We start from the raw sequence: 11,102 nt of genomic DNA on the forward strand, positions 1-11,102 counted from the left end.
CATGGGGCGGACCCTGACTAAATCATGCGATGGATATCATTGGCAATTTCGTCGTCGTCGTCGTCGACGTCGTGGCGGCGGCTAACGACAGCCGGGCCCGTTCGAGCGCGTGTAACCGTCGCGAAATGCGAAACGAACCTACAATTGGCTCTGTAACCTCCCTTCCATTCCGTTCGCGACATAATCGCAAGTGTGGAGTGGATATTAATTAACTCGTTCTTACTTTGACGCGCACGGAAAAAGGATTGGTCGAATTAATCTGAAATATGGGTATATAAACTAGATTGTTCGGTGTAATACGCAGGATCCATAATTAACGTAACCGCGCAAATTTAGGTGTATGCGTTCTGTTTAAATCAGCCCGACAAATTTGGAGATACGCGCAATAACGACAAAATTATATTTATATTTCCGACTAGAAATTTTATTACTTGTTTTTTAAGATATTAGCGTTTGCGATGATATACTGCATAAAACTAGCAATTTAATTGATACGATGGGAGTGTAATTGTATTTGAAAAGCACATTTATATATCCCGGTGGTACCGATTTCGGGACTTCTAGATCGCGAGTCCAACTTATGTGCTACGCAACTTCTTCAACTGATAGATATACATATACATATACATATATTATACTATACAGGATATCCCAGACCAACAAGGACAAACTTCGTGAGAGCGTAGAACGGATTGAGGTGAACCAAAAAGTCCTCTATCATTTTGCAAACAACACGCAAAATTTCGAGAAAAACCAGGTTCAAAGTTCAAGGTTCAGTATACTGATGTCTGTCGCTAAATACAACAGCTGTCATGTATTTGTAGATTAGGCCACTCTTCTCAACACAAAATAGCTTAATACCTCTGATATCTAGTAAATGTTTTGCCGAGAGTGCAAGTTTTTCCGTGGTTGAGAATCCTTCCGAAACGTTGGTCGAAAAATATAATCCAAGGTGTACCTTGAGGAATCGATAGTTACGGACGGCAATGAGGTATTCCGTTATATTTCTACTTCGATGTTTGCAAAACGCTGCGTACGAACTTCCTGTGTGATTTAGTAGCTCAGATTACGCGATATACATCACCGGCAAATATTTCATTGCGAGAATTTATGCGAACCATCACGCGCATTACGGAGAGAAGTTCCTTGCCGTGTTGTGCCGCGAGAAAGATATGGGAGTCACATTCGAGCCAACGACGTTCGGTTGATCGAATATATTAACGTGCGGGCAATTTGTACAGCATGACGGATATAACCCCCGAGAACCATCGGTGGCAAAATGTATTCCGGAGATTACCGCCCGAAATCCGTCGTGCTATTAGGCGAAAAAGAAAGAAAGAAAAAAGAGTAGAGAGTAGAGAGAGCGAGAGGGAGAAAGAGAGAGAGAGAGAGAGAGGAAAGAGGGCCCTCGCGCGCGCGAGCGCCGATAAGATATACGTTTCGATAATGAAAAAGTTATAAATCTGGAATTGTGAAATGGCGGGTCGGTATAAATCTTCATCGGGCAGCGCTGCCAAATCCCTTCGTACCGCGCAAATCCCTTTCCAATATTGAAAAAAGTGATAGGTCCAGTATGTAATGATCCGGTATTACTCGCAACCACGAGGGAGCGGTATCGATCTATCGTTGGTATTCCGCTGGCATCGACCGCGTCGTTCTGTGCATCCTCTCTTGCGTGTGTATCCCAATTATAAGATATCACCCCTGAATGAAACGCTCGTGCGCATAATCGCGGCTCGAACGCGCTCGGATACTCAACTCCACGCCTCCTCCGGATCTCTCGAGGTTTGAAGCGGAAGATCTCGCGCGGAAATAGCGACCTGTCGGAACGGATGATGCCGGAAGAACCACCGAAGTGCTTGTTTGTTGAATGCTTTGCCTCGAGTTGTTCCTCGAAATTCTTCCTCGACGAGCCCTAAAAATTCGGGGACCCCTCGCCGAGGGGTCCGCTCGATTTAAGGAGCGGCGGAGGATCGTGGGTACGATGAAGATCTGTCGCGAGCGAGAGAGTTACCGCACAAATCGCCCCACGATCACCCCCGGAGAGAAGTTTAAAGGAAATCGCGCGATACCGCGAGATAACGCGGGATTCATCGGGGGTTGCCGCCGGTATAAACAAGCCCGAGACCGCCCGCCCCTCCGTCCTCTTTTTTTCTCCCCACCGCGGGCGAGTCGAGCGCGAAAGAGTACGCGGGTATATATTGTCGTAATATTTCGAAAAACGCGCCGGCACTCCGGGATCTGGGGGCAATCTCGCCCTCGAAGATGGCATATACGCGGAGGTGAATCGCCTCTTCCCGAGGAAATCCGAGGTAATTGAATGCTAACCCTCCTCACCCCCCGGCGCGTTCCCTCGCCGCGCTCTCGCTCCGCGCAACCCCTCCTCATCCACCCTCCGTGTCGCGTCCCTCATCCGCCGACCTCCCTCCCTCCTCAACAACCCCCTCAACCCCCGTGGGCTTCAGGGGGCGCCACGCTCGCGCTCTCTCTTTCTCTCTCTCTTTCTCTCTCTCTCTCTCTCTCTCCCCCTTCGCCATCACTCACCGACACAGACTTGTAGCTTTCAATAAAAATGTAAATATGGCGGCGTAGAACGAGCCAATGACAGCGCTACATCGACGCCCGGAGTCCGTGAGGGATAGATAGAGAGGCAGAGAGAAAGGGAGAAGCCTGCCCTGCGGCAGGGGTTGAGGGTTTCGAAATGGGAAGCCGGCTCTCGGAGGGTCGAAGATGGCGAAGGATGAGGATGAGAAGGTGGAGGAAAAGGGGGACGAAGGGCGAGAGGGTGGTTTCGGCTCCGTGCGGAACATCGAAGGTGGAAGGCGAAGAGGCGGCGGAGCTTGCGGGGAACCAGAGAGATGTCTGGGGAGGGGGTAGAGGGGTGCAAAAGCTCTCGCGGAGGACGAAAGAAGGAGAAAGGGCGAAAGAGACAGACAGAGGGAGAGACAGAGAGAGGGAGAAAGAGAGAGAGCCCGGGTTCGCCGGTTTCTCTGTCCTTTCGCTCACCGTCACCGAGGCTTCACCCGAGTTTCACCCGTGTCTCATCCGAAGTTCCCCGTTCTCTCCCCCTTCCTCCTGCAGCAGCGAGAGGGCGGACGCACCGCCGGCATCCGCGAGAAAGAGAGAGCGACGCCGAGGATGACGCAGGTGCCGCAAAGCTTGACACGTCTCCGGCTGTTTTGTCACCTTCTTTTATCCTTCGAACTTTTTACCGGCTACCTCGTTAGATACCCTCCCTTTCCGCCCGCCCGCCTTCTCACACCCCTTCTCTCTCTTTCTCGCTCTCTCTTTCTCGCCCCCGCACTCGTGTCGCTCCGTCCGTGGTGGTTTCGCGGGCGGGGCGCGTTGATGGAGTAAGCCGGGCGACGAGAGCGGGACGCTTTTTAAAATCGCACCTCCACGCGAGCGAGCCGCTTTTTGCGGACGTCGTCGTGGAAGGCCCCCCGGACACCGTCGACGGGCGATCGCGGCGGATCTCTTTTTTCCCTCCCGGGCGGCGGGGAGATTTTTCGGCCGCGCGCGGGATTATTCGCAGCGCGCGGATCTCGGCGCCGAGGTGTGGTGCTTTGATCGATCTCCCCGGTGTCAGCGACGAACTCGAAGAGACAAATGTCTCTTCGGCTTTTTTTCACACCGAGGGGACACCCGCGATAGCGGCTCGATGATTATCGGGATACTCGCGGTGTGAATCGCGCGGAACTCCGAGTATCGCGTCAAGGGTTGAAGAGATTGCAGGCGTTTCATATTTCGGGGAAATAATGCGAGGAACCATTTCCCCTTTCATTAGAATGTAACGATTAGTATTCTTCAAAGCACGAAAGAGACAAGTTCGTATTGTAAATCGAAAAGGTACACGGAAAGAAATTAATATCAATTCAAGACTCCGTATCTTTTCACATTTTTGAACGAAAATATAATCTTATATGAAGATAAAACTTGCTTATATATGAAGAAATTTTATATAGTTCCATTAAAAATATCATATTCTTGTTACTTAAGAATTATATACATAGAGTTTCTTCATATAAAAACAATTTTATCTTCGTATAAAATTCTTTATACATGAGAATATGAGCCTTGAATCAATACTAATTCCTTTTCCTGTAGTATTATACTTGAACGACGGTAGCATCTAATACAGTTCATCGAATATGCTACGAGCGTTGTTAAGCGAGACGTTACCTTAACTTGCGATTCCGACATCCCAAGGGCGTACGCTAATTTAGCGCGCTCCGGGCCGGCTAGGTACTTGGTTTGCTCGAAGGTCTTCTCCAGGGCGAAGATCTGCTGTCCGCTGAACGTGGGCCTCGTGTGTTTCTTCTTGCCGCCCTCGTGTTCCCCGGCGCCGCCGCCCGTGCCCGTCATCGCTTGCTGACAGCCCAGCTGTTGCGACACTGCAACATTCGCGTCACCCGGTGAATACCTCCTGAATATCCGTTTCGCTCCGTTACGAATGGAGTAATTAGCTCAAATGTGTACGCTGTACCTTCCGCAGAAGGGTTCACCTACGTCGATTTCGTTTAATTTTGCCCCCTCCACTCGTCCTTCGAACGAAACAGATCGTCCTTCGCTCTTAACGTTCAGTTATATCTAAAGTGACTTTTTTTCAATCGAAACGAACTTGCTCCGTTTTTCCTCTCGAATATCTCGGCTTTCCCTCGTAACACTTCGTTGTAATAAACGCGTGATTCTTTTCCTCTCTTTTTTCTTTTTTTGTTTCATCCCGGCGTCGGCGTATAATATTATACGCCATTTGGTAGTAAACTGCAATTCTCGATACGGCGTCGAGCGTGTCGATCGTTAAAACGAGAACAGGCGGCTCGCGTTGAAATTCAAGTATCGCTTAAAAAACCACGGCGGGAATTTTGATATCGCGCATTCACGACGAGAGAGCTTTCATTGCATTTTTCGGCGCGCGCGTCCGCTTGTGCGTGCCATCGTGCGGGTTTCATCGGTTTCGCTTCCCCCCTCGTGATCTCTTTTCGTAGAATGAAAAGGGGAAACTGCAAGCCCCATCTGTGACTTTCTGTCGTGACAAGTCGTGGGGTAATATCGCAATATTTTACTCCGTTGCGCCGACACCGATACTACGGATTACGCAAGATAAGTGAGACTAAGTACATTCGCGGGATGCGAACGGGACGCATTATCATTGCGCCTTCTTAATAAATTTGATCTTGTTACATCGCCCGGGGCATGCTAATTATCTCTATGCAGCGCGGCAAAATTTATTAAGGAGGTGCATCGGTGTTGTATGCACTTGCCCCACATACACACTTCGGCCTCGTTTGTTTTACGCGGGAAAAATATGCTCGCGATATATCTCCGGGCATAATTAGCTACCATGTTATAACCGTAAGAAGTATTTCATTTTAACCGCAGTTCGAAATTAATTCGCCGTTCTCGGAATTAATTACGGTCCTTACAACGTTGGTAATTATTGCCGCAACCATTTAGCGTCTCCCTCCCCTCCCTCTTTCGCCGGACCCGCGTTGATACCGATTTTTGCGCGAAACACTCGCCGCATTCGCCCGATTATTTATTATTTATCTGATATACTAAATCGGGGCTGTTTGCGAGTCTCGTTGAAACGATCTAATTCGTATTCAGCCCAAGGATACACTCTGTTGCCGTTTTGCGATATACCGTGTGTAATTTTGTCAAATCAATATTATCTCATTTACGATTATTAATTGCCCGCGCCAGGGGACGTTTATCTCGTCGTGAATCCTTCGTGGATCGAGCGACCTCATCTTAATCGCGCCGGCTGATCATTTTAATCTCGGCCACTCGGTCGGCTTCTTTTAATTAGATCGGAAAAAAGAGGCTCGAGAAAATTTTCGGGGCTAATAGAGAGGGACAATTCGACGAGGGGGGCGAAGGGGGGACGGGCGACTTCGAGTTCGACCACGGAGACGAGGGGGCCGCACACGGTACGATGCGGCATGTGGGCGCGTATATACAAGGGGGCGAGAGAAACGAAGGGATCTCAGAGAGGGGGGCGGCAGAAGGAAGGGTCGACACAGGGTCGTGACGCGGTACGGAGTGTGGGTTGTGGGACTTTAATTTAATAAAGCAATTTGTAACGGAATACGGAACGAGGCAATAATGGCCGGTCGGCGGGGAGGGTTCTAATGAGCTGCTTACCGCACTCCAACCCTGAGCCTTCGACGTCGGGGGAGGTATACGTTTCCCGACGTTGGGTATCCGTCCCTCACCTTCCCCCGCCCACCCCAGCGCCTCCCCCCCACCGCCACCGTCCCTCGTGTTCGTCCTACTAAGCCGCCGCGCATATTTCCGCGGCCACACCGCCGGCAAAACCCGATAAGTCCGCGTTTTTATCAAAATTTGTATGCGCCGCATACGGCGGCAGGATTTCTTTCGCGGTGTAATTTCGGGCTCTCCTCGAGGATAAAGCGGTGGTCGTCGTCGTCGTCGTCGTCGGTGATTCGCGGGTAACTTAGCGCGCAATTGCGATTGGAGACCAGTGAAATAATCATCGAACTCTCTTAATTAATCGAGGTAATTATTCTAGTTTTCATTGTCGCGAAGGATTTAATAAGACGCTTTGAGCCGAAGTATTCCCACGAAGGGGGGAGGAGTGAAATTGAGATTAACTGCGAGCGAAAGTCGCGGTTTACGTTTTTGGGCAAACGTCTCCTTTTTTTTCTTCATATTAAAACCATTCTGGCCTTTTTAGTTAACCCTTTTCTGATTTTATGTAACTATTAGATATTAAGTATTGTATTGGTGCTACTTATCTCTCGTCTAAGTAAATTTATTCTTCTATTTATAATTTATTTATAATTTTATTAATACAGTTCCCGTTATTTACTAATCTTACTTATTTTATTTTTATCTTACTACTGCATCTACAAAAAATATTTAACGTTTATATAACGTTTCTTTTATATCAATTCTTCTTCTTTTATATCACTAACTTGCATGTCGTAAATTATTTGTACGCTAATTTTTTACTTATTATATTTCTTTATCTCATTAATGTATCCTCACCATATTTCCTCGGTCTCATTGTATTACTAATAGCATTACGCAAATTATTTTATGCGATTACTTTTTTAGCTCTTAGAAAGCGTGCTTTAGAACGACAACACTTTCCTTCTTTCTCTCTCTCTCTTTCTTTCTTTCTTTGAAAGTTCCTCCTAGTTTTAATATATTTCGCAACTCTGCGCGCAAATGGCGCCAAATATACGTGTATGAGGCTGTATCGCGAAAATATTATACTTTCATACGCGCGAAAGCATTTTAATTAAAATATTTTTTCTTGAATTTTTTTCCAAACGAGCCAGGTATATCCGGTGTTGTGTCCGGTCGACCCGGCGATTTATTGCCCGACTCTTTCCGCAAAATATTTTTTTCGCATGGGAATTCGGGGCCGGTATAGTATAAAGTTTTAACTCGACCACATCGACCATGCCCAATTCCAATCGAATCCGCCCGGTATTTCGTTGCGGCCTTTTTTTTTTTATTTCACCGAAGAACTGATTAATACAATAAATAAAACGAAACTCCGCTTTTACCATCGCCGCGGTAACTACCGCTTCGCAGCCATCGAAATTCCCGCGTGTTCCGACCGCGCTCTCTTTCCCCCCTCTCGCACGCGCGCGCATCCGCCAGTAAAATCCTCCGACAAAGTATAGAGAAAGAGGGAGAGAGATGTGTCGTCCATTCGTCTACTCGTTTACGCATTACGTCGATCAAAGAACTATTTGTTTTTCGACACGTGGCCATATTTGTCGAGGTATCATCCTCCGCTACGCCAACGATTCCGGATTAATCTTTGTAGCATGTCCGCGGCATGACGGCAGGCGGTAGGGCGGACCGGTGGGGGAAGGGACCGGTCGGTGGACACAGAGGTAGGGCGGTGGAACCATAATTTAATCAGCCGATTTAGAGTGAACAAGTGACACGCGTGTCAAGCAGTGTATGCGAGCGAAATCGCTCCGGATAATGCGTATATATCGATGCCCGCCTCCGCGCCCACACCGCGCGCGGATACCGCCGCGGATAACGCCGGCCGATGTCCGATTAGACGAAGTATCGGCACGGGCAAATTGATGCGTCCGCCGCGCCGTGTCGATGTAAATCAGCGGCAGGTGACCGTATCGGCGCGGCGTTTCAAAAAAGAGGAACGATCAAAAACGAGACACCGCGGCCATTCGTAATATTCGTTATCGGCGAACGGAAGTTCGGGTGCGAGGCTCGACGCGCGCGCGCGCGATTGCTCGATTTATACGGGGTGAGCGACCCGGGGTGTCACGGGCCGTTTTATCCATCCGTGAGTTCGGGGCGAAACAAATCATTCGCGGTAAAGATGCGTCGCGATTGGAACACGCAAGGGGAGAGAGAGAGAAGGGGCGGGCAGAGCGAGACGGAATGAGTGAGAGAAAGAGAGAGAGAGAGAGAGAGAGAGGAGAGTTCGATAGGAGATTTTTCATTATTTATCGTGCGATTTCGGCGTTCTTGTTTTAGCATCGGCGAGCGTCGAAATTCCGAGGCAGCGAAATTTGTGAGTGTTTTTGGCTCGATATTTCCGCATCGGGAAACATAATATTAAGAACGAAATAAATTGCCAACGATGCCTCTCGACGCATACATTATTCATATCGCGTTGATGATAACATTCGAGTGGATGCTAAAGATGACGTTCGCTGAAATAACGGGAATAAGAAGCCGAGGATGACGCAGGGAGCGACGACGGTTCGTCACTTCGACGTAATTGAATCGGATGTCGCTCTCGACTTTGTAGGAAGGACGCTCGCGTCGCGCTCGTGAAGGGGCTGTTCGCTCCATCGGCGACGTGAGTAATAACGGCGCGCATCGGCTCGACTGACGTCCGGAGAGGAATGCTTTATCGAGTGTGCAAAGTGTGTTGTCACCAAAAGTAAATGGATGCTTAGTTAATTCGGTAACGAGGCCACCCCGCGCTGCTGGCGCGAGATCCATTAAGGGGGCACCGGCGCGGATCGAAGGGTCGTGATCATTATCGGCACGGCGAATGTACTCGCAAATGAAAATCTATCGACCTCATCGTATAGGTAGCGCGCTAAATAATAATACGGTGGTCATTTGAATTAAATTATAATAATATTATGTACGCGTGATATACGCGCTTTTTGCGTAAATCGAACATGAAAGAATCGTGCAACTTTTATTTTATGTACGAGAACGACTCCATGTGTAGAAATCTTGGTTTTAAGTAAATATTTATTTGACAGATTGAGATTTTCCTTTTGAAATATTTAATCTTCACATATCGAATAATGTTCCAATTAAATTTCGCGCACACATTCGCTATGTAGAAGTATTTGTACTTTTGTCCAATCGATAATACGTAAACTTTACAGAAAAAACTCTGTATTTAATCGGTAAAGTTTTCAAGTACAGCAACCTTTTAAATTCGTATGAATATTCAAAACATTTCGACATTATAAAATAGTTTAAATCGAAATTTAAGACATCATTATGGTCAAAGTAGGAGTAAATGATATCATCAGAATTAAATCTGTTTTGCTAATCTTAGCTCCTATTGCGTTATAAAATTAGTGGTTTAGTATAGGAGCAAAATTTCAACTCGGGTCTGGCAACGATATGAATTTTTCGAGGGGCACGCCGTTCCTCTCTCCGCGGCAAAATGATGCTCCGTGAAACACACTCGCGAGAGGTTATTGGAAGCTAGTTGATCGCGGTCGGCACTCCCTGTCAGAGTGATTCGCTCCGTGGGTATCGTGAGTAATAACAATATACATCGGTCGGCGCGGGCCACCGTCGGAATCTCGTCGCGTCAGCGACGTTTTCATTACCGGGCTCGCTTACGTGACGCTTACCCGGGCGAGTTTCGTGTCCATAAAGCCCAGGTTTCCGAAGGAAATCGAGAGGCGAGACGTGGGCGGGTCGATGATGAGAATGCAGACGCGGGTGGAAAAGGAGAGGAACGAGGAAAAGAGCGGGCGATGATGACGCGCGCGGCAGGAAAAAAAGTAGGAAGGAAAATATAGGAAGCGACGGGCACGCAGGAATAACAACCGTGCGCGTCGTGGGGTATCCAAACAGAAACAAGGTGCACGATATCCGACTCGTTCTCGTTATGGGAATGGGAATGAGGGGAAGGACGTGCGGACGGATAGATGCCCATCATTTTCGGGAGAAGTTGCTGTTTTATGCATAGGGTGGGCCGCGCGAGCACCAGGTCGGGATGTTACACGAGGATTTCGCCCGAGGAATCTCCCGCCTAGCTCGCGGATTAACATTAAACGCAAGTTGTAAAAAGACTTTTAGTGTGTTCCGCTTATTAATTAATACCAGGAGAGATTTCAGCCAGACACTTGAGCGAAACACGGTTCGTTATAAATTTTACGCCGCGTGGGTGATATAAAAAATCTCGAGGAAGTGCTTTCACGACGTTGCACGGTGAAAAAAGGTATACACGAAGAAAGGAAGAGAGAGAAAGAGAGAGAGAGAGAGAGAGAGACTGGCGCATAGAAAATCTCGAAAACGGAAACCCGATTGGATTTCGCTTTTAACCGTGGCGTCTGCGCGCTCTCTCAATTAAACTTTCGAGCGAACACATCGAGACGATTAGCGTCGCCGCGCGTCTCGGCACGAGGGGGTCGTAAGAGGGTGGCGCTCGGCACGGGGGCCAGGTCGGGCTTATCTCGGGTATAGTTGTACCCCGATATATACGGTGTGGAGGCATAAATAGACGACGGTTCCCGCGGCGGTCGTTCGGCGATGCCTCGCGAGGGCCATGAGCCGATCAACGTTTCGCTCCGGAATATAAAATATACCGGGTAGCCGGTGTAACTTATATACATTCTGTACGAAACGGGGTGTGTTCCTCTTTCTCTTTCTCTCTTTCTCCCTTGCCCTCCTCGTCCTCCCCGTCGCCCCACGGGAGAAGGATCCGACTATAGGCGAGGGGGCGGCGGGGGAGTGGGTCGAAGAGGTATCCACTGCGTGTATCGGGCGGCGGAGAAGGCAGGAACGGATGCTCCGATGCCGCAGTTAAAATATTGCCGGAGTTATTCGCGCGAGTGTGGAAAACGTAGCGCGCCGCTGGAAAGGTTACACGGCAGGGGGGG

General features: G+C 48.6%; 1 protein-coding gene across 1 annotated transcript in view; it reads right to left on the minus strand.

The window, feature by feature from the left end:
- The window catches only part of LOC106740903 (homeobox protein Nkx-6.1), a 40,293-nt gene that overhangs the window by 13,147 nt on the left and 16,044 nt on the right, over positions 1-11,102 (minus strand). The window contains exon 3 of the mRNA XM_014612370.1: positions 4,183-4,394. Coding sequence (XP_014467856.1) covers positions 4,183-4,394 — 212 coding nt within the window. The remainder of the gene's footprint in view (positions 1-4,182; positions 4,395-11,102) is intronic.

The sequence above is a fragment of the Dinoponera quadriceps genome, unplaced genomic scaffold (assembly GCF_001313825.1).
Source record: "Dinoponera quadriceps isolate SergipeBrazil2010 unplaced genomic scaffold, ASM131382v1 scaffold169, whole genome shotgun sequence".
NCBI classification, from domain to species: Eukaryota; Metazoa; Arthropoda; class Insecta; order Hymenoptera; family Formicidae; genus Dinoponera; species Dinoponera quadriceps.